Here is a 23,867-nt window from a genome sequence, read left to right as displayed (position 1 = left end):
CTTTACTGGCAACTCAATCCCATTTAGGTGTAGCTGGGGTTGATCTGTATACCTCGTTTCAGCGAGAACATTACTGCCACTGTTTTCTGTGGAGAAAATTTGAACCCATTTTTAAAAGCCCATGAGTCTAGTTTATTTAGTGTTAATTGCACTTGTCTTTCACAAATTGATATGTTTGAGGATGTGCAGGCTATTTGAAGGTCGTCGACATACAGCAAGAACATAATGGATTTTGGGATTACCTTGCTAATAGAATTCATTTTTACAATAAACAAAGTCGTACTTAAAATGCACCCCTGAGGTACCCCATTCTCTTGAATAAAGTTCCTCGAGAAGGTGGTACCGAGACGTACTTGAAATGAACAACCTGATAGAAAGTCCTTCAGAACATTTAGCATCCGGCCTCGGATGCCCAAATCTGCTATATTGCGTAGGATCCCGAACCTCCAAGTCGTGTCGTATGCCTTTTCCATGTCAAAGAAAACGGCCAGGCAATTTTGTTTATGTATGAACGCTTCCCAGACAGTATTTTCAAGACGCACTAAGTGGTCGGTCGTTGCGCACCCTTTTTTTAAAACCACACTGATGAACATTAAGAAGTTTATGAGATTCTAAGATGAAAGTTAGTCGGATGTTTAAAACACTTTCAAAACATTTTGCTAAACAGCTGGTCAGAGCTATGGGTCTGTAACTGCCCGCTGAGGTCGGCGGCTTTCCTGGTTTCAGAAACGGAACAATAACAGCTTGTTTCCAAGCCTCTGGGAGTTTACCCAGAGTCCAAATTTTGTTAAAGAATTTCACAAGTGCCTCTACAGAGGATTCGGATAAATGAGCCAGCATTTCATAATGAATTTCGTCAGGGCCAGGCGCAGTCTGTTTTCCAGCAGCAAGGACGTTCTTTACTTCTTGGAGTGTAATAAAACTATTATATGATTCATTTCTGCCACCACTTGTTAGGAGTTTTTGTTTCTCAGCTATGTTTTTGTATTTTAAGAATGTTTCTGTGTAGTGTGACGAACTTGAAACGTGTGTGAAATGTTCGGCTAGTATATTGGCCTGTTCTTCTATGCTAGTCTGAACACCAGGGGCTGTGAGGATGGGAATTGTAAACGGGGAAAAGTTTCCACTGAGTTTATGAACTTGTTCCCACATTTTCGTAGACGTCATTGAGCTATTTATTGACGTGGCATACTTCTGCCAGGATTCTTTTTCAGAGTTGCGACGGATGTATCGAGCTTTAGCTTTGGCCTTTTTAAAAGCTGTAAGATTTTCGTGTGTAGGGTACCTTTGGAAAACACCCCATGCTTTATTTTGTCGCTTTTTGGCCTCCTTACATTCCCGAGACCACCACGTCTTGTGTTTTTGTCGCACCACACCTAAGGACTGTGGAATGGCGAGGTGAGCGGCAGTGATAATGCAAGTCGTGAACAACTCATTTAGTCTGTCGACACTAAGAGCATCTGAGAAAACTGCTCCTAGATTCGCCTCTACTTTAAAAAGCTCCCAATCTGCTAAGTGAAGTTTCCACCGTTTCGGTTTGGTCGGCATGACTGATGGTGAGGATGATAAGCTGATTATTGCTGGCAGGTGGTCGCTACTATACGGGTTGTTCAGAACATCCCATTTAAAATCATTAAAAAGGGAAGGTTAACTAAAAGCCAAATCTAAAAAACTCATTTTTCCTGACCTTGGTGAACAGTACGTGGGCTTACAGGAGTTCAACAAGCAAATGTCTGAACTAAGAATAAAATCCTCGATAAGCTGTCCACGTGTATCACTTTTTTCACTTCCCCACAAAGGAGAGCGTGCATTAAAATCTCCTACTAGGTAGGGCTCTGGTAGTTGGCAAAAAAGGTTTTCTAGATCATGGAGTGTCATTTTAAGATTTGGTTCAAGATAGAACACACAGTAAGAGTTTTAAAGGCAATTATTGTGGCTGCTACAGCTTCTAAGGGAGCGTTTAATTTCAGTTCTTGAGCTGGAACTCCACTTTGCAATATGATGGCTGCACCGCCCGAAAGCCTGCTTGCTTGCTCTCGATCTCGGCGGAAGACTTGATATTTTTTCAGTATATTCGAGTGCATGCAACCTAAATTTGTTTCCTGTACGCACAGTGCAACTGGAGAGACTGTATCTAGAATGTCTTTTATGTCATTAATATTCTTTAGAAGTCCTCTACAGTTCCACTGTACCAGGAATGCCACCTTATTTTTTTGAAAGCTTGGAAATTAAGTTAGGTTTTTTCCAGGGCCCGTGATTCGGGCCTTGTCTATTTTGGTTCGTTCCAAGGAGCTCCGCCGTCTCTGTGACGAAGACGGCAAAGAGCTGTCCTGGCCTGTGTCCATTACCTCGTCTGAGGTGCTGGACGAACGTGCCAGAGGCACGTGTTCCTTCTTTTTAGAACTTGCCTCGTGGGCGAAGGTCTTGTGGCCCGCCGACCCTGAGGGACGCGTAGCCTGTTTTGGGGGTGGTGGAGGAGCGGGAGCTGCTTCCACCGGGGCAGGGGATGGCACTACCTCAGCCTCGTTCGAGGTCTGGGTAGGTGCCGAAGGCCGTTGTGGTGCCCCGCCCTGTCGCACCACATCGGCGAGATTTGGTTTCGCTGTGAACTGAAATGTGTTCTTGGTTTTGTTGTACTGGGTACGTGCCTCTTTGTATGTGATGTTCTTTGTTGTTTTTAGTGTTGTGATCTGCTTTTCTTCTTTCCATTTTTGGCAGGCTCGAGAGTATGCGGGGTGATCCCCCTCACAGTTTGCACAGTGTGGGTCTGCGGTGCAGTTATCAGAGTTGTGGTCGTTCGCAGCACATTTCGCACAAGTTCTGCGGCCACGGCAACTTTGCGAACCATGGCCGTATTTCTGGCAGTTGAAGCATCTCCTCGGATTTGGGATGTACGGTCGGACGTTTATTTTGATGTATCAGACTTCAATTGACTCTGGGAGGGTGCAGCTATTGTAAGTCAGAACCAGATGTTTTGTAGGGATCTCCTTGTTATCCTTTCGGTTTTTATTCTGTGAACCGCTATGACATTTTGGTCTACTAGTCCTTCTGCCATTTCATCTTCAGTGAGAGCAATGAAGTCTATCTCAGATATTACTCCTTTTACAATGTTCAAGGATCGGTGGGGAGTGATGACGACGGGGATGTCCCCAAGCGACACAATGTTTTTCAGGTTGGAGGACTGGCACTTGGTTTGTACTTCTAGCAAGAGGTCACCATTTGCAAGTTTTGATACTTTGTATCCAGGGGTCTTTAGTGAGACACTTTGACACTATGAAAGGGGAGATTTTTCGAGCGGGTTTTTCTAGCTCCTCGCTATGTATGACATGGAACTTTGAGAAAGTCTCTTTTGTTTTCACAAAGAAATGGCTTATAGCATCGGTCCGCCCTCATTTGTTTGGAGGGCGATCATTTGTTTGGGAGAAAGAATCCATGAAAGGGTTTGTGTTTTCGGTAGTTGTGCCTGCCACCCACCATGGAGCCCAACAAGGGGACGGGACAGGAACTTGCAAGAAGTCCTGCCCACGCCAGCAGTACACCGCTACTATAACCAAATATGGGCAACTCAGGGTAGTTACTCCACACAAGGTTAACCCTCGCCGCCAAGAAAAAAGGAAAAACGAGAAATGAGGAGGAGACAGGACAGTGCTGAGAAAAGAGATAGGAAAGTGAAAGATGAAGTGGAGGACAGGAAAAGGCGACTGCCGATTTCCCCCGGGTGGGTCAGCCCGGGGGTACCGTCTATGGGAAGCGTGGGCCAAAGTGGTGTGTTGCCTCCGCCGAGGGGCCATAAAGGTCCAAACACTCGGCATCGGCTCAACCACCAGGATCCCCTTTTCCCCAGACACGGCGATGCCACGCACGGCTAAGCGTGGGTGCTGGGGTCCGTGGTGTCGCACAGTACACGCAAACACCTGCTTTAACAGGTGCCCCCTGCGGGCCTGAGCAGCCTTTAAATTGAGCACTGACGAGTGTGACGGGCATTCTTTGTTCGACGATCGACGAGCACGTTTGTTGCTATCGCCGCTGCCGAGTTGCTTAGTTCTTTTGCGGGCGCAAGTCAGCCCAATAAAGAGTTTCTTCAGTGAAATCACACTCTTCATTTGTGTCATCGACCTTGTCACCACCACGTGACATCTGGTGGAGGCGTTGCCCTCGATCTTTCAAGCAAAGACCTCAGCCTTGTTCCTGTCACCTTGGAAGACCAGCCTACAGGTCACCGAGCCAGCCGCCGACTTTAAGGCCTACAGCCCAAAAACGGTCTGCTGCCTGACCCCGTTCGACACCGGAAGGCATCAACTTTGGAAATGACCCAGTCAACAGCACCAGTCGTCTTCGTGCAGCCCAAGGAACCCCCCATCTTCCAAGGATTGCCCAGTGAAAATGCGGAAGACTGGATGGACCTTCTCGACCGTGTGGCACAATTCAACGGCTGGAACGACGCCGTGAAACTCAGGCAAGCCTACTTTGTTCTTCAAGGACATGCCCGAGTTTGGTTCGAAAATCATGAGGCAGCAATGAAGGACTGGGAGATTTTCAGGAAGCGTTTTTGACTGCCTTTTCAAGCGTCGTCAAAAAGAAAGAGCCCAGGCCCTCCTTCAGTCAAGACTTCAACTCCGTAACGAGCCTGTCCTGGCGTACGTTGAAGAGATGAAGCGCCTCTTTCGCCGCGCTGGCCCTAACATGACCGAAGGTGAGAGAGTCAAATTTTTAATGTGAGGCATTAAAGAATCACTTTCTTCAGGTCTTGTCCAAAATCCGCCAAAAACCGTGGCGGAATTTGAAACGGAAGCGTCTACCATCAAGAAGACGTTGAACACCCGGATGCGCCACGACGAGCGACCACTTCAACCGGACTACTCAAGCCACTACCCCAGCGCTTCTGCAAGCAGAGAGAATCTCCGGGACCTCATTCAGGAGATTGTGCGAGAGGAGCTCCGTCGATTGCTGCCATCATCATAACAACCCCAGATGGCGACGCTCGCGGACATCGTACGTCAATAAGTCCAGCAGGCACTGGGCGTTCCTCAACCGACGACTCTGACGGCTCCAGTGCATGAATCAGCATCGATGAACTATGCTGCTGCATTACGTCATCCTGCACTCCGACGCGACCTCCCAAGCCCTCGTCGCTACCATCCTGCCCCCGAAAGCCACCCCTTGGCCCCCGCCCGCCAAGTCTATCAACGATCTCCAAGCCCCAGGAAATGCGACGCCTGGAGGACATCTAATAACTGACCGCTCTGCTTCCATTGTGGTGAGGCAGGACACATCCTCCGTCACTGCCCGTGCAAGCGGATCGGCCTCCGTGGTTTTGCTGTCGACCCCGTCCTGGCGAGCGACCACAGGAAATCAACGACTTCCTGCGCAGCAGAGAGCACTCGTCGCCAAGGCGTCTGTCACGTTCCCCATTGCCGTACAATGCCCGATTTACGTTGCTGGGCCGCAGTTACTTGCAAGGACGGTCTCCTAGCCCCCGTAGAGGAAACTAAAGGCAGCAATCTTTGGAGGTGAGGTTGCTCAACGGCGAAAAGACGAAGATCCTCCGCCGCCGCCGACCACTAACGACGACGCAGCCTTTTCATTGCCGCTCCACACAACATCAACAATAACACGACCAGAGTGCGAGCTGACACCGGCGCCCAGCAAAGTAACAACGGTATGCCTCGGCCATGACCTGAAGAAACGACGGAGCCGAGATCAGACACCAAGGCCCATAAGCAATGCGAGGACGCGAATAAGTGACCTTGAAGTTGATGTCGACGGTCGCAGAGTCACTGCCTCAGTAGACACCGGAGCTGACTACTCAGTCATCAGTGGACCGTTAGTCTCTCAGCTCAGGAAAGTTACCACCGCTTGGGATGGCCCGCTGATTCGCACCGCTGGTGGCAACCTGATTACTCCATCGGGACGATGCGCTACAAGAATAACCGTAAATGGGCGTACTTACCCCACCAGCTTTGTAGTCTTGCAGCAGTGCTCCCGAGAGTGATTTTAGGCATGAACTTCCTAAATGAACATAGAGTTATCATCGACCTCCAATCCAAGCTCATCAAGCTCTCTGCAGACAAAGCCATACCTGCTACGAAGACTTTGACGCAACGCGTCGCTCTAAACGTCCTCGATGGAGAATTGACCATGCCGCCCTGATCAAGTGTCGCAGTCAGCCTAAGTAGCGCAGACATCGAAACCGCTGAAGGCATCATCGAAGGAAATATCCAATTACTCTTAGAACGAGGTGTCGGCATCGCAAGAGGCATCGCGAAATTCCAGAAAGGACAAGCTCAGGTGGTAGTAACTAACTTCACCGAAGAATACTGGTATCTCAACGAGGGCACGATCGCTTTTCTCGAAGAATTAGCGGACCTCAAAAACATATTCGCCCTCCACAACCAACCACTGGAAGATGCACCGGACCAATTCCGTCAGCCCACATTTGACATCAACCCGGCATTGACTCACAGCAGGAAAGACCAGATTCGCAGTCTTCTTCAAGCTACAGGGATTGCTTCTCGTCATCATCCAAGGTACGACAAACACCACTGGTCAAGCACCGCATTATAATGGACGAACACGCCCAACCTCTGTGCCAAAGCCCCTATCGTGTATAGCCGCAAGAACGCCAGGCCCTACGCGATCAAGTTGAGGAAATGCTGCGTGATGACGTAATCCAGCCATCGAACAGCCTCTGAGCGGCACCAGTCGTTTTGGTCAAGAAGAAGAGAGAAGGCACACTTTGCTTCTGCGTTGATTACCGTCGCCTGAATAGCACGACTAAGAAGGATGTCTACCCGCTTCCCCGCATCGACGACACTCTCAACCGGCTCTGCAATGCAAGATACTTCTCATCGATGGACCTGAAAAGCGGTTATTGGCAAGTTTAGGTCGACGAAAGAGATCGCGAGAAGACCGCATTCATCACACCAGACGGCCTTTTCGAGTTAAAGGTGATGCCATTTGGCCTCTGCTCCGCACCAGCGACGTTTCAACGAGTAATGGACACTGTGCTGGCGGGCTTGAAGTGGCAGATTTGCCTGGTATACTTGGATGATGTCGTTGTCTTCTCATCAAACTTTGAAGACCACCTGAAACGGCTGTACACAGTGTTGGAAGCCATCAAATCATCGGGACTAACGTTAATACCAAAGAAGTGCCACTTCGCCTACGAGGAACTGCGGTTCCTAGGTCACATTGTTAGCAAGGATGGTGTTCGGCCAGACCCGGAGAAAACAGCTGCAATCGCACAATTTTCACCGCCTGCTGACAAGAATACCGTGCACAGGCTCCTTGGACTGTGCGCATATTATCGACTATTTGTCAGGGACTTTTCAAGCATCGCCGAACCGTCGACACAACTCACAAAGGCTGACATACTTTTTAAATGGGAAGCGCCACAAGAAGAAGCCTTCGACGAACTTAAGCGCCGTCTGCAGTACCCTTCAGTACTTGGCCATTTTGATGAAAACGCCAAGAGCGAAATTCATACTGACGCAGGCAATGTGGGCCTAGGAGTCGTTCTCGTCCAGGAGAGTACCAGACAGGAAAAAGTAATCGCCTATGCTAGCAGGTCCCTCCCAAAAGCCGAAGTCAATTACTCAACGACCGAGAAGGAGTGCTTCGCGATCATCTGGGCCACTTCTAAGTTTTGTCCATACCTATACGGTCGACTATTCAAGGTGGTAAGCGACCACCACGCGCTCTGCTGGCTGGCTAATTTGGAAGACCCCTCCGGCCGCCTTGCCCAATGGAGCCTACATCTTCCAGAATTCGACATCACAGTCGTCAAGTCAGGCCACAAGCACTCCGATGCAGACTGCTTGTTATGAGCCCCCATTGAAGCGCCGGCAAAAGACAACAAAGACGCCTTTTTGGGACCGGTAAGAGCCAGCAGTTTCGCATAACAGCGATCAGACCCTAAGCTGAAAGCGCTAGCCGACTACTTTAAAGAAAAGACCGCTTCCCCTCCTGCTGTGTTAGGCGACATTTATCGTCGTTCACGTTAAGCAATGGCCTCCTCGTTAAAAAGAATTTCGCACCTAATATGACCGTGCAGCTTCTTGTAGTGCCTAAAAACCTCCGGCAGGAAATTCTGCAGGCGTTGCACGATGGAGCCCACAGCAGGCCATCTCGGAATCGCACGCAGTTGGGTCGAATCGAGAAGTATTACTGGCCGCGACTGCCTGCCGAAGATGCCCACTACGTGAAGACATGTCGTGAGTGCCAACGACGCCAGACGCCGCCGATCAGGCCAGCAGGACTACTAAACCCGATTCCGCCCCCTGACCTGCCCTTTCAACAAATTGGGATGGATCTCCTCAGCCCCTTTCCAGCTTTGTCTATGGGTAACAAGTGGATCATCGTGGCCACTGACTACCTTACCCGCTACGCCGAAGCCAAAGCACTGCCCAATAATACCGCGGCAGAAGTTGCTAAATTTTTAGTCGAGCAAACTCTTACTCACAGCGCCCCAGAAGTGCTCATCACGGACAGGGGAACGGCGTTCACGGCAGAGTTGACGCAAGCCATCCTGGAATACAGTCATACAAGCCATTGACGAACAACTGCATACCATCCCCAGACCAATGGCCTTACGGAGCGCATGAACAAAACGATCGCGGACATGATCGCCATGTATGTCAACGCTGAACACAAGACCTGGGACGCTATCTTGCCGTACGTGATCTTCGTATATAACACGGCAGTCCAGGAGACGACCAGAGCGACCCTGTTCAAGCTTGTGTACAACAGGGAGCCCACAACGACGCTCGACGCAATGCTGCCACACGTAGCCAACGAGGACAACTTTGACGTCGCCGCCTACTTGCACCGTGCAGAGGACGCCCGACGACTCGCACAGCTGCGTAATAAGACCAACAGCGCACCGACACCCGACGGTACAACTTACGACGACGCCACACAGAGTACAATCCAGGAGACCAAGTGTGGGTTTGGACTCCAATTCGCCGCCGTGGACGAAGTGAAAAGCTGCTGCGTCAATACTTTGGGCCATACAAAATCCTTCGCCAAGTCGGACAACTGGACTATGAAGTCATTCCCGATGGTACAACAGCATCAGCACAGCAACCCGCACGCCCAGAAATCGCACATGTTGTTCGTCTGAAGCCTTATTACACGTGTTAAAGAATGCATTGTTTAAACTTTGTAATGTTTCTATTCAAGTTGCTTCGTTTATTTTAGAACATCGAGGCGATGTTTTTTAAGGGGGGGGGGGGGGGGGGGGAAGCCGCGAAACCTTCAAAACTGTATTTGTAGTTTTTAACAGCCGCCGGCATGCGGGCTTATCACTGTGATCCTGGCACGCATATCAATTCTGTTTCCCAAGTTTGTTCATGCTCGTTGTCGCGATATGACACGTTATCATTTTCTTAGTTGCGAACGATGCGCAGAGATCTGTCTCGAAGATTCCAATCACTTGCGTATGTTTCTACAATGTTCCAGGTTGTGCTAGTAAGTTAGCGACATTATCTAGATTGTTCTGAGCAGCCTTTAAATTGAGCATTGAAGAGCATTCTTTGTTCGAAGATCGACGAGCACATTTGTTGCTATCGCCGCCGCCGAGTTGCTTATTCTTTTGCAGGCGCAAGTCAGCCCAACAAAAAATTTCTTCAGTGCAATCACAGACTCGTCATTTGTGTCATCGGCCTTGTCACCACTACGTGACAATATAACGAACTCGCAGCGCCGACTGTCTTTTAACTAGTGCCGAATTAGTGGAAATTTGGCAGAACCCCGCAAGTTTCAGGGCAATAAAACACGAACTGAAGTGAGAGGAACGCCTACTATAGCAATGTGTGACCGCAGTTGATACAACGTGCTGTGTTTCAGCGCCGACGCCACATCTCCGTGGCAGACACAGAGTTTCCATTGCTTTCGCTGTCGGAACAAGGCACTACAATAGCTCATGCTTAAAAGCTGCAAAAAATAAACACACAGGGCGAGCAGCGCGCTTCCATCGCTTCCAAGCGGTTGCTCACAGGTAGTACAGTCGAACCCGGTTATATCGAACCCGGATATATCGAATTTTGGTTATATCGAACTCACGGAATATCCCCTTGAAAATCCCATGTAAAAGTATAGGAAAGCCGCGTCTCATATCGAACTCAATTTCGCTGGTCGTTCGATATATCGAACTCCGCACTACACACTGGAAAGTGTGCCTTCCCCAAAGACGATCGCATCACTCTTGGCTGTTTGACGCGTGACGTTTTCAAGCCACGCGCGGAAGGAATGAGAGGGGACAGTTCTGGACAGCGCCGCGCCCATTCGCCAAAGGCGCGCGCATCTGCAGTTATCGTTTCCCGCGCGCCAACACATGACGTTTCCAAGCCATGTGCGTGGGTGTGCCCATTCTTTTGCCGAGCTCTCTCCTTCAGCACGCGCTACGCATGCGCCAAGCCAGCTCAGCCCGTTTTCAGACAGACGTGGGACGCTTTCTCCAGCGTGTGTTGCGAACCCTCTGCGCGCGGCGGCTGACGTGGGTATGGCGCCTGCGGACGTTAAGAAGCGGCAGCTCTGTTTTTTCTGTTTTTTTTTTTTTTTTTTGCGAGTCATTCTTTCTTATCGTTGTGCTGTACGTGCGACGTAGCGTAAGATATGGCGGCTGCGGACGTTAAGAAGCGGCAGGCTTTTTTTTTTTTTTGGCGGGAGCCGTTTATCTTTGCATGTATGAATCAAGGGAAGCACGCCGTCAGCTGCTGCGATCATGACGCCCGCCCCAAGCGCGGCGTGATAAATCGAACCAGACTTGTGCAATCAAGCCATCATGGGCACTCTGCCAAGTTCGCTCCCCGCCACCGGAGGAGCTATAAAAAGATAAACGCGCCCTGACGTTATCGCTGCGCAACATCTTGGCACGCTGCCAAGAAATGAGCTGAGGATGCGACGACCGAAACGGGAGTGACGCGCGCCATCGGCATGCAAGCGAAAACGCTCGCGATTTTCTGCCGCAGCGACACAGAAACCTTGTTTTGAGCTGCCGCGGTGGCTCGAGCGGCGAGCGGGACGCAGTTCCAACAAGTTGGAAATTTTTCGCTCTGTCACTGCCGCTCGTCGCTGAGATCGCTCAATCGCTTGCATGTGAGCGAGCTGGCCTTCAAGCATTTTTTTTTTTTTTTCAAATTCTCGGGCGCAAAAGTGGAGAGAGGGTTCATTATGCGAGTGGGTTGATTACGCGGCAAATACGGTATCGTTTTTTCGCATCGTAAGTGCCGTCACAAGCCAATTTCTGTATATCGAATTATCGATATATCGAACTTTTTCGCGATTCCCTTCGAGTTAGATATATCAGGGTTCGACTGTATCGGGAACAGCGGAGCGCGCTGACGACACGAGGCAGAATCGGTTTACATGGGCAAAGATGGTGGGCGAGCACGTGTGGCATGACACGCAGGGTGTAGCGAGCCTGCAGCAGCGGCGCTAACGCGCGTAGAGCGGCGCTGACGCGCGCCGTAGAGGAGGTGGAGGCTGCCGCCACAGTCGTGCCGCGCTATCCGCACGATCCCGAAACATCCTCTTCTATGACTTCAAATAATTCTGATTTACTGTAAACACCTTCAAGGTCATGGGTCGTTGTCCCACTTGGTGCGGAACAGTCTGTTTTTCTCGGGTGCACAAAGTGCCATTACTATGATTCTTTTTTGTCATCATCATAATCTCGAGGTGCGAACGTAGACCGCAAAAGTCATAGTAGCGAAGGCGCAAAAGCAGACACCAATAAAAGGTTTCTGTTTTCCGAAATGCCACTAAAAAACTTCCTAAAGTGATTGTGCAACCATAAATATTTCCAAAACGTTATTTTCCTTTATGCGCCTATTAAGTGGAAAATATCGGTTCTGTGCTACTCGAAACTTGGCCAATAGAAAAAAAGAGCCATCGCTTATAGTGAAAGTTCGTTAATTAGAACCTCGATAACTCAAACTTTCGGATAATTCGAACTAGACTACTTGGTCCGACCAAGCTTCATAGAGATCTGTGTATAAAAAAAGCCGGTAATTTGAACACGAGTCGGTTTCTAAGCGGATAATTTGAATTACGCGCCGCGTCTGGGCGCCTTGGCACACATCACGCGGCAGAAAAAAAAAGTAAAGAAGCACCTACGTGATAGGAAGGCATAATTAGAGGCTGCACACGTACAAAATGGGGACAGATGGAACCAGGTAAAACCATGGAAGAGTGGTTAAAACTTATACTGGTTTCCATTAGGCGAGCAGGAGCAAGAGCAACAAGCAGCCAGAGCAGCGCACGAAAGCACTGGGGACGCGCGTTCTCGTCTCCCCAACGGAACATTCACGCTGCTCAGCGTAGCGAGGGGGAGCGCGTGATGTCAGGCGTCACGTGATCAAACTTTTCCAGCGCTTGCGTTCACGCTGCTCAGCGTAACGAGGGGGAGCGGGTTACGTCAAGCGTGACCTTCCTGCCCGGGGACCGGGCTCCGGGCGAATAACCAGAAGTGACATCAAAAAGGTCACGTGACTTCCTCCATTCTCCCTGTACTCCGCCGCTGGCGACGGAGCACCCAGGACTGCTCTCGGCTGCTCTTGGGACTACAAATGTGCGCCTCCTCTGCCAATAGAACACAATGCTACTGCTCCTGTTCGACCACTGGTAGGCGCTGAAACTCGCGAGAGCACTTTTAGTGCAGCTAAAAGTGCTCCTGTTTGTCCACTGGAAACCGGTATTAAATGGTGCCATGACTGGCGGTGCGCGGCGTTGGAGGGAGGGGACGGCGGCTGCGGCAAGGTCAATGCATGGCCGCGGCGGCAGCTGCCTGCTCTCTCTTCTGCGCAACCTCCGTAGCTCGCAACTAAGTACTCTCAATTCTAGCCCTGTTAATTTGGAAATACGGATAAGTACTGTCGCCACGGACCCAGCCAACGTCCATGAAAGGCTGCAATCTCCGACGGGCACTATGGGTCAAACTTCTTTTTTTTTTCTTTTGCGACAGCCATCCATCCTTCCACCCATCAGTCGTCAACGGAAGCACGCGAGTTAGCTGCGATGATGCCAGCTTTTAGCATCGTTCGCTTCAAAAGCCGCTTGCTGCTATCGTGGTAGACGGCGCCCACCCGTCTCTCATAGCATGATAAAGCGAACATACTGAAAAGGAGGCTTGCACAACCAGAGAAGCAACGGCACTTTGCCAAGTTCACTACCCCCCCCCCCCCCCCCCCCCTGCTGGAGCTAAAGTCAAAACGTAAATATGCCATTATCGCTGCTCCGCATCTTGGCGCACTGTCAAGAAATGTGTTGTGGACCCTGACAGCGCGAAACGGAGGGATGCGCTAACGACTGACGCCTTTTTTTTTAATCAGATTCGTAGGCACAAATCGGGGCTGAGTGGGTTCGTTATGCGAGTGAGTTCGTTATGTGACTAAATAGGTACATTTGGCGTAATACAAACGGTTCTTGTCCATTTTTTCGAGGCCATTCGATAATTCGAACTTTTTTCCTGGTCCCGTGGAGTTCGAATTAACGAGCTTTTACTGGGTAAATTTCACACTGACATGCTGTTTCGCTTTCTTTTTGCAATTTATAGTCACAATATTGAATGTTAGGAAATTTTTTACTGTAGAACAACGTTTATCTTGGCATTATTTTTAGCCAAAAGTTGTAGTTCTGCGCTCAGTAGTTCTGCGGCCCATGATGCGTTGGATACCCATGGTGTCTTAAAGGGACACTAAAGACAGCCAAAGATGGTATGAAAATCTAATAAACTACATTTGGTGACACTGTCGCCGCATATCCGGCAACAAAAAATCGAATAATTGCTGAGATATTGCGATAAGAAGTTGAGGTTTTTTCTTGTTCCCGCCGGTCGAATTCAAACTGTGGCCTCCTACTACGTAGTTGGAGTTGAGTGACGCACACTATGACGTAAGCGGAGACTCCGTGATAGCTAGCGAGCCGGCGCGGCCCGCGGCGTCGCATCTCTCAAGAGCCAACTTGGCAACAGCGTACTCGCAATGACGGCCTCAGCCGAAATAAATAAAACGATGAAGAGAGTAATTTACCGAGCGATGGGCCCATAAAGGAAGAAAAAAAAAACATAGAGCGCTTGTAATGCACAATACTTTACATGTTTCTCAAGCTTTTGCGCTCCTTCTTGCACTGTGTATAAACAAACCGAGCCCTCGGTCATCGCAACGCTTCCTGACATGTTTACATACAAATAAGATTTAGTTACCAGCAAAATAGTGTCCTCGCTGCTGCGCTTGTCAGTTTTGAAGCTTCGTCGCACTTTTTTCCTTCAATGTTTGTGCTACAGCTCCGTGTTCAGCGAAAAATACGTCCACAGTAGCAGAACATGACCGAAGTGCCGGCGCCACTACATTTGCCAGCGCTGTGAAATTCCACATGTTAAAATGGATCCAGTGCACACTATAGTGCGCATAGGCATCCAGAACATTAGTTACAAGACGTGAGAGCAGGCAGCATGCGCCGATGATCAAGAAGTTGTAAATTTTAGACCGGCAGCAGAAACACTTTATTGTAAATGTGGCCATGACATAAAAACTTAAAATATTTCCAAGGTTCTTGCGGCACGCGGTAGCCGAGCGGTTAGCGCCGAACTTTACGGAGCAAGCAGGAGCGAGTTCGAATCTCAGCGCTTCTGGCGGTTTTTTTTTTAACCTTTTGTAATGTATTTCTGGTGCTTCGTTATTTTTAGTTTTTACTTTTTACCTGAGGCCCTTTTTTTCGCCGGCCACGAGCGCAATATATCGACGCTCTCCTTGGTATGAGCGGCAAGTATCCCCTTTTGTTTACGACGCCTGCAAATAGCACGTTGAAGGTCCTGTTGACGCAGTATATGTTGGTCAGATGTGCCATGATTTAGTGAACAATTGAATGATAATGCGTTTTTCCTTCGGTACTTAGCATATGTATGCTTTTCGTGGCGTACGTAGCTGCAGTCAAGCGGTCAGGTCGCAGTCGATGCGGCAACGGCGGCGATATGTTGGCGCAGAAGTGTGAACGAAGGAGCGTATCGGCGGTAGCGGATTTCGCTCGCTCGTGCCTCCGAATGCTCAAATGGGAACCATCAAGGCGCATCTGCTGCTCCAAGCTCGTAATTCAGGCGCTGCATGTTCAAACAAAGTATCCGAGTGCGCACGAAATGCCTGAGCCGAAACATAACCAAAACTGAAGTGGGCGCCAGTGGCGCCTCCAAGTATATTTTTGTGTTTGCCTTGCAACGTTTACGTTGCCTTTTCGCCGTCGTTTACGTATGATAAAAGCGTGTTATCATGTTTGAGAAAAAACTTACTATCGCATTCAAACATGCAACGTAATTCGCATTTGTCAGCCTCCGGGATCCCTAGCGCGTCACGTGATTTGTAGTTGCGAGCCTCGGCCGTTTGGCTGTGGTGGCGATACCTGTATTTCTGTTATTCTTCTTTACTACCTTATAACAGCTGTGTTTTCAGTAATAGTGGTCTTTTTGTAATCAGGAACTGGCATTCTATCGATGCAAACCCACTTCCTTTCTCTCTTTAGTGTCCCTTTAAGGGGGGACCCTGGTCATAAGACAATATTTTTTATTTACTGGTAGATTTTGATGAAAGCTGCACCATTTATGCAGCTTTTTGTGCTGATTTCAAATATGCACATTAATTTTATGTAAGCCATTTAGTTCTGAAGATATTGAGCACTTTATGTTCTTTGTTTGGAGGTGAACTGTCAGTAAAACTACAGGAGCTATAATAAAACCTGATGTATCAAATCAATTTAGAACACACAGAGAATGCAAAAATCAAGATTGAATGTCCTGGTTCCATTTTAACCAAAGTTACAGCTTGTCAAAGTTCACAGACAAAAAAGCCACCTTGACACTCCAGAAAACATGAAATTTTTAAGAACTTTCCACATTAAGTACCACAAATTCATTTATATTTTTGCACTGTACATAAGTTTACCTTTCTGGTGCAAAAGGAATTATAGCAATATCATAAGTAGAACCAGAGATATCGCACCTCCAAACATGTACCGTCCTCAATATTTTGATTTTGAGAAATTGAGGAAAAACGTGTTGATAAATTTTTGAAGCACCAAAGCTAACAGTAACTCATTAAAGGTGGTTCTGACTAGCTTCTGATGCCAATGCATCATTTCCCATCGATATAATTCGCCCTCAAGGAATGAAATTTCCGGCGAACGGAACGCATGGTCCGGAGGCCGCCACCAAGATGAGTGTGTTTGTATCGTGACCTCCGCAAAAGTTGGTGCCAAGTTCTGGTGCGCGATCGCGATTCTCACGTTCATGCAGTAAACGCAGTCGGCCTGCAACTAGTGATAAGCGACTGCTGCTCGTCTTGCACCGCTTAGCATTCAGAAGAAAGTTTATTTCGACAAGATTTGGGATTCCACGCAATCTTCTATATGTTCCACGTGTCGCGGGACGCTGCGCCGCAACTGCCGCTGAGGCTGGTCGCGGCACTGCTTCACAGGGCGATCTATCCCGGCGTTGAAAGCTGCACTTGCTCATCTCCACCCTCATGGTTCCGTACGCGGCAGACCGTGCCACTCTTCGCTATCGCACTGAGCACGACCGGCTATGCTACGCCATTATGAGGCCATCGCGGACTCGACGCGGAGCGTTGGCGCTTCGTCATTGATTGTAGATAACCAGATGCGGCGATGCTTTTATCTCCTCTCGCTACTTTTTTTTTAGGCTAATAACGAAGCGTGAATCTCAATATTGCGCATTTCATGTTGTGGTTACGATGAGGGAACGGCGCTAGGCCGGCTAGGCCTAAAGGAGAGATCTTTTCAAAATGACGCCGGACCGCGAGCAGTCGACGCCGCCAGCCAACCAAAGCTCGCCTTTTGCTCACGTGCGGTGGAAGTCCAATAGCAGGGCGTGTTTCACGCAATTTTATTCCGCTTCGGTGGGCTCGCTCATGGTCACCAACCGAGATATAGGAATGGCCTGAATCGCGATCTTTCGAACGACACCAAGATTATACCCGCGGATCGCATATTTATCGAACTGCAGGAGATCGAAATTCGGCGCGATTTGACCTCGGTTTAAAGGGCCATAAGCGCAGATTCTAGTCTTTGGAACACTGTAACACGCAAATTAGGCGATATTTTTCAACGAAACTTCAGAGATAGCTGCGGAAAGATCTCAGTCGCGAAAACGAGAGGATTGAAAATCCGATTTTCTGACCGATTTTCGGCTGCAAAGACCCGGGTCCCCCCTTATCTGGTGATCAGGAAACCCCATGTAAACTCCCACAGATGGTAGCACAGCTTTCCCTCTAGGTAAGAGTAAGAAACTCCATGTGGCAGAACAGATGAGTCTTTGGAAGCACTAATTCTCAATTAGGAAAAGGACAACGTGAAGTCATCCGTCTCGTCCTGGCCACTGCTGAGATCCAGGAGATCCCAGTATATGGCTGAGGGGCAGGACATGGCTGGGACCGAGCTGCGCTTTGGGTTCTCACCAACCTTTTGACGGGTGCAAATAAATTTTCTTTCTCCCTCTCTCTCCCTCCCCCAATGAAAGCAGCTCCTGTGTACATCGTTTTCACACAGACCAAACCATGACAGCACTGTCAAGGCCAAACAAGATCAGAAGCCAAAATGACGAGATCTATTAAGCCTACATAACGGCCACATCTTCTTTGGTTGCTGTCATCAAGCCCACAATCAGTTGGAAAAAAGAAAAAAAGCAAAGTGAATGTAAAGGTGGATTCATACGACGGACCAAATCGCAAAACACTCTCGCGATCCGCCATGACGTGAAGCTATGTCACTGATTTCTGTTGCTCCGCTTCAGTCAGCGAGCAGCGATTCGTGATAAGGCCGACAGTCATTTTCACAGTTCGGGTCCTTCACTAACGAGACATTTTTTTTATTTCTCTCACGGAACGCTTCAAGCTATGCTCCCGGTGCCCATGTTTGCACAACGTAACATACATTGCACTAAAACGTTGGAGGAAAGCGAGAAGCGGCTTCAAATGACTTACTTGTACAGTCGAAAAGCAAGCCCAAACGGTCATCATACTGTATCCCAATCATCCTAGCCCGATGCTTGTATCGTGTGGCAGTTGTTTTTATTTTGGAGTCAAACTAGTCTGTAATTTAAAGCCATGTTTTTGCCTTCATTCACAGTACATAGTTTTCACAAATTATGGCGGCAGGCTCTTGCAACTGCGCGATACCGAATGCGTGAGTTTTGTGGTTGCACAGAGCAGTTGCTTGAATGCATTCATCGCTTTCCTCAAGCATTTTGGCGCACTTACCATTACGCTGTGTAAACTTTGGCATTTGGCACGTACCGGGAGCATAAGGGCAGCAGTCCGAATGGTCATCTTCCAAGGGTTGAAAGCAGCATGTTCATGCAGCTCTCATAGAGTAAGCGCGATCACTTGCACTGCAGAAAACTGCCTGCGTTGTATACCACATCGAGCGGAACAGTCACCACAACAATATTTTGGCAAAACGGCACAGCAGCAGTAGTTGCAGGCCGCCGCATCCGCGCATTCACCCACCATCCATACAACGCCTCCTCTAGTTTTAGGATGCCTGGCACGTCAGCGCCACTGCCTTCTCGCAACCCTTTCCTGTTTACGCACGCCGCCACCACGAGGCAGCGCTGTGTTGTGACACTATCATGCGCCCACCCCACCGGGGTGGCACAGTGGTTAGGGCGCTCGACTACTGTGCCCAAGGATGCAGGATCGAATCCCAGCCTCGGCGGCCGCTTTTCGATGGAGGCAGAAAGCTAGGCGCCCATGTGCTGTGCGATGTCAGTGCACGTTAAAGAACCCTAGGTGGTCGAAATTTCGGGAGTCCTCCACTACAGCGTCTCTCATAGCCTAAGTTGCTTTGGGACAAACCCCAAAACCAAACCAAACCAAACTATTGCGTGCCCCCCACACTGGCTCAGTCTATGCAGCAGCCGGCTCAGATTGACATCAAAGTTCCTGAAAGCTTGTTTTTCACCGCTCCGCTTGCTACTTTTCATGTCGTGCCTTTTCCCCCTTCAATGCTTCATCTGATAACAGCAGTTGAAGGCTGTAAGAAATCATGCGGTATTGCTGCGTGTCCCTTTTGCACGTAAAGCCAGTGCAAGAAGCAGCCTGATGTTTCGTTCCACGAGATACCTGCAGGAATTTCACTTTGGGAACAGTGGCTGAAAGTAAAATCGAGGGAAATCTGGGTATCGAATTGACATCGAATTAAGCGCTTACCGCATGAGGCGAAGGTTCGCGGAGACACGCTGCGCGGTGGGCTTGCTGAAAGCAGCCAAAGCATTACCGCTCGTCACTCTTGCTCAGGTTCTGGATGTTTAGAAAATTTCGCATGTCGCACCGAAGCAGCTCGCAAGGCAGCCAATCGCAGAAGATTTTGGGGTGCTCAACTTCCGTCCTGACTATGTTTTGCAGGTGAAGTTCCTCTTGCCTACAGACGCTCAATTTGTCTCTGATCCGTGTATATATGAGGGCATCGAGACAATACAGTAGAAGCTTGGTAGGGTAGTAAAAGAAAAAAAAAAGGCTAACATGGCTAGATACCGTATTTACTCGAATCTAACGCGCCCTCGATTGTAACGCGCACCCGTTTTTCGTGACCCCCACCCCCGAAAAAAAAAAAAAAGCTCCGATTGTAACGCGCACCCGTTCTCCGCGAAAAAGAGTACCGCGCACCTAACGCTTTCATACAGTAATACAACTTTGTCTCGTTTGGAAAAGCAAAGATTTAATCTCGGTGCACTAAAAGACACACACACAAAAGGAAACTGCTTATCTTGCCAAGATTGTCACTATGCCGGCACAAGGTTCACTCGTCGTCGCTGTCAGACAACTCCTTGTCACTCTGACGGACCAAAGCATCTCATCCTCGGTGCCGTCCATGGCATTCGATATGCCACATTTTTTAAAGGCCTTGATGACCATGGCAGACGGTATCGTGCACCACGCATCTTTCACCCATCCAGTGAACTCTTGCAGTGAGGCACGCTTCATTCTGTTGCTGGGAGTGAATTCATGGCAGCCACTCACAAGCCATTCGGTGTAGAGCGCCCGAATCCTATCTTTCACTGGCTTGTTCAAGCAAACATCGAGCGGCTGGAGCTGCGATGTCATGCCACCTGGTATCACGACAAGGTCGGTGTTGCACGCAGCGAGCTTGTCCTTGATGCGTTGGTCGAGATGGCACTTGAAAGCGTCGAGCACAAGCATCGCACGCAGGCCCAAACTGCCGCCTGGTCTCTTGCGCCAGACGTTATCGATCCAGTCGGCGACCAAGTCCGTTGTCATCCAACCTTTTTCATTGGCGCGCACAATCACGCCACTCGGAAACACGATTCCTTTCGGGAGCGTCTTGCGCCTGAATATGAGATACGGGGGCAGCTTGTGTCCATCGGCGGTGCAACAAAGCATTGCGGTGACGCGTGTTTTTTCGTGGCCGGAAGACAACACGCGCACTTGCTTCGCCCCCTTCTTTTCAACGGTTGTGGTGGCAGGCATGTCAAAGTACAGCGGTGTCTGATCGGCATTTCCAATCTGGCCGAGGTGGTAGCCGTACTTGCGGCGCAAACTTAGAACGAACCGCTGAAAACTGTGCAGCTTTTCTTCGTACTCTTCAGGTAACTTCTGGCATATCCCTGTCCGCCTTCGAAGAGAAAAGCCTTTTCTCTTCATAAAATTAGACAGCCAGCACCTGCTCGCTTTAAAGTCGCTCCGCGTTAGCCCTGTTTGTAGGGCTAGCTGCATCGCCCGGACTTTGAGCAGGTCCGTCGTCACTGGCCGCTGCGCCGCTCGCTGCTCTAGAACATATTCTGCGAGCCGCTCTTCTATTTCGGTGAACCGGCCCTGCTTCGGTCCGCTGAAACCTTTTCGTGTAGCCTTGCAGCCGAAAATCTTTTCCTTCTGCTTGCGCCAGTCCCGCACGCATGTTTCCGGAACTCCGAATGCGCGTGATGCGGCCCGATTTCCGTCCGTCTCTGCACACACGATGACTTTCCGTTTAAATGCGGCATCATGATGAACTCGACGAATCTTCGGCACGTCCATACTGGTCGGTCAATCGCAGAAAACGGGTAGGCTAACCAAAGCACATGTACTAAAGCACACGAAGGACGCTACTGCAGCTAGGCATAGACAGCTAGACCAGCTAGTAGGCTCGAAGTGCATACCAGGCGGCCATTTTGAAATGCCGATGGCGATATGATATCGGAGATTTAGGGTCGTACTCGATTAAATTTTAAAAAGGAGCAGGAGAAAGCCACTGCTTGCAATGCTAGCCTGCATTGCGTACCACTGCACTGTGACCCTTTAAAGCACGATATGGTACAAGAAATTTCATCAGTATTTTATCGTACCTAATGCTGTTTAGTGTTTGAAACGAGATATATCGAGATTGCATTCCCCTTCACTGAACGATGAGGCAGTGGTAGCAGAGCAACGTTGAAAACGCGCCTGTCTGTCGCTGAGCCCCGTCACTCCGTACGGATGTGTGTACCAGCAGTATAGACAGGCGTCAATTGACGCCGTCGTCGTGATGGATCACCAGGGGTTGTCACTTCATGCGGATTACCGCTTTACTCAGCTGTCTGCAATCTTCTTTTTCTTCATAGGGACTTTCGCGAAGACAGCAAGAGATGCATGTGTTAAAACCAGGTATACTGTGCCCAGCCTTTTTCCCGAATACCCTTTTTACCTCAGGCTACCACCGTCAAAGCTGCGATGCGACAGAAGCATCCGCAAATGTTCACCAGTAAAATCTGTGAATATCACTGGTGTTCATTCAGCAGAACAAAATTTGCTGGAAACAGCATTTTTCGTGTAGCACCACCTCGTGGAAAGTTAGGAAAACACAGTGGCTCCTGGCAGACAAGAAGAGCTCAGCCGACGTGCCAGGCATCTCAATGTAGAGGAGGCTTTGGTCCATAGTAGCCTACCCTTGACAACGGCATGCCAGCATGAGGCTCTCTCGCGCGGTGCTCTGGGAGCAAGAGTATGTCTACTCTGTTGTCTGCTATTCTCTCCCGCTGTGTGAATGCTCGCCGCGGACGAGCGGACCGCGGATCAGAGGTCACGTGACCGATCGCTTCGCGATTCAGTCCATCGTGTGAATACACCTTAAGACACACATGGAAAGTTCCAGCATGCTAGGTTACAAGTAGATGCTGCCATGGCACTCACCGGGTCTTCTGGCACAGAGCATTCGTCTGCTTTGCTGTCCTCCTGCAAAACAGGAGAAAGGTGACCAGTGTAGAAAATGCATAAAGCAAAAAATAATGAAGAAAGCCTACATGGCTTCCTTAAAAAGAACAAACAAAGGCCGGCACCTGCCTCTCCTAGGAAGCTCTGACTATACTTTTTTCTCAGCTGGAACAAATATTCAAAAGGGAATATTTTGTTACTGGCATAGCTAACGAAATTGGGAGACAAGTCATATGAAAGGAACAATGCCTGCCATTTAACATCTCACAGTTGATTACCACCACAACAAATTCCAAAACACAAGCAGAAGCTTTGATGCCATGAAATGTGCCTAAAAGGATGACAGAATGAACCACATAAATAACATGCACACAATGTTAATTCTGGAGAAATTAGTCAGATTTGGTTCTTTCCTTTTTTTGGTGCCCTGGTGCAATTCTTCACATGACAGCTATAATTACAACTGCGATGCACTCCTACAAGAACCTGACCAATATCGATGACCAATTTTTTTAAATATGGAGGCACTGTTTTCAGTATGTTCTGACACATGCAATTCCACCAATCCACCTCTTAAAATACTCCGCCACCATCCCAGAAGGCAGTGCTGCCCATTCCCCCTCACCGTGCTGTCGTCGTAGGACGGGATGTCGCTGCACGTGAAGGAATCGATGAAGTCTGGTGTGAGCTCGTCCCCCTTGGGCAGGCGCCGCCACTTGTGACAGCGGCCACACTGCGCCCAGAAGGGCAGCACCTGGTCAGCCATGAAGAGGCGCAGGGAGGGCTCCGAGCGGGCATTGTGCCCCCAGTGCTCCCGCCACCGAAGGAACTCCACATAACCTGGCTTGGAACTGCACACCACAATGCATGGAGGGACGAGTGCAGCAGTCAGAGGGTGGTCAGCACAAGCGAGAAAGGCCTTGCAGCCCCACCTTCCCTTCTGTTACGACTACGACTATGCGATAAGGCCCCCCTTGCAATGAACACTTTTTGTTGGCATAAAACGAAGACAGCATGGCCACCAAGGAGGACATTAGGGTCACGATACACAGATGCAACGCACTTTGGACGAGAGACTCTGTTACAGTCTTATAACAGTGAACTTCAGCAGGGGCCTCCACTAAGTGGCTGGCCTTGAGAGTGCCATTGATACACTTTCTCTCCTAGTGCATCATTCATAATAAAACCTACAAAGTGTGCTTGCTTTTGCACTGGGCCAACATTTGGCCCAAGCCAGTTGGGGGAGCACTTGGTATACCTGCGGGAAACATTCCGTGCCTTCGTTACTCGGAATGATCTGAACCTCGGGCAGAATCCGTCCACCAAACAGGATGTAGGCTTCGACACATACATCATGTTTCAGAGTTGCGGTTTATTTTGGCAATATGGAAATCTCTAGTGCTTGGCAAAATCAAAGCCTCATCGTGAATGCTGTGCGTAGCACAAGGACAGGACATCTGCAAGGCCAGCGTGATCCATGTGCAACACAGGTGCGTTGCTGCAGTTGTGTGCTCACCTGCGATAGTAGTAATCGAAGCACTCGTTGCAGAAGTGCTCGCCCGAGGAGAGGTGGTACCAGCGTGAGGTGTACCCATCACCACAACACCTGCACATATGCACACATACAGTGGTCGTCAGAGAAAAGGAAGGCAAAAAACAGAAAAGGAACAAACAGGG

The 23,867-nt window shown here is 49.3% G+C and overlaps 1 protein-coding gene across 3 annotated transcripts in view; it reads right to left on the bottom strand.

Annotated features, from left to right (window-relative positions):
* LOC146192208 (lysine-specific histone demethylase 2-like) overlaps nucleotides 1-23,867 on the bottom strand; it is a 139,764-nt gene that overhangs the window by 99,354 nt on the left and 16,543 nt on the right. For all 3 annotated transcript variants that reach the window (XM_084602382.1, XM_084602380.1, XM_084602381.1), the window contains exons 3-5: nucleotides 23,707-23,796; nucleotides 22,816-23,041; nucleotides 22,170-22,211 (exon numbers count right to left, since the gene is read on the bottom strand). In XM_084602382.1, coding sequence (XP_084458508.1) covers nucleotides 22,170-22,211; nucleotides 22,816-23,041; nucleotides 23,707-23,796 — 358 coding nt within the window. The remainder of the gene's footprint in view (nucleotides 1-22,169; nucleotides 22,212-22,815; nucleotides 23,042-23,706; nucleotides 23,797-23,867) is intronic.

The sequence above is a fragment of the Amblyomma maculatum genome, chromosome 4 (genome assembly GCF_055883805.1).
Source record: "Amblyomma maculatum isolate TAMU_Amacu chromosome 4, ASM5588380v1, whole genome shotgun sequence".
NCBI classification, from domain to species: domain Eukaryota; kingdom Metazoa; phylum Arthropoda; class Arachnida; order Ixodida; family Ixodidae; genus Amblyomma; species Amblyomma maculatum.
This window is presented reverse-complemented; position numbering and strand designations above follow the sequence as displayed.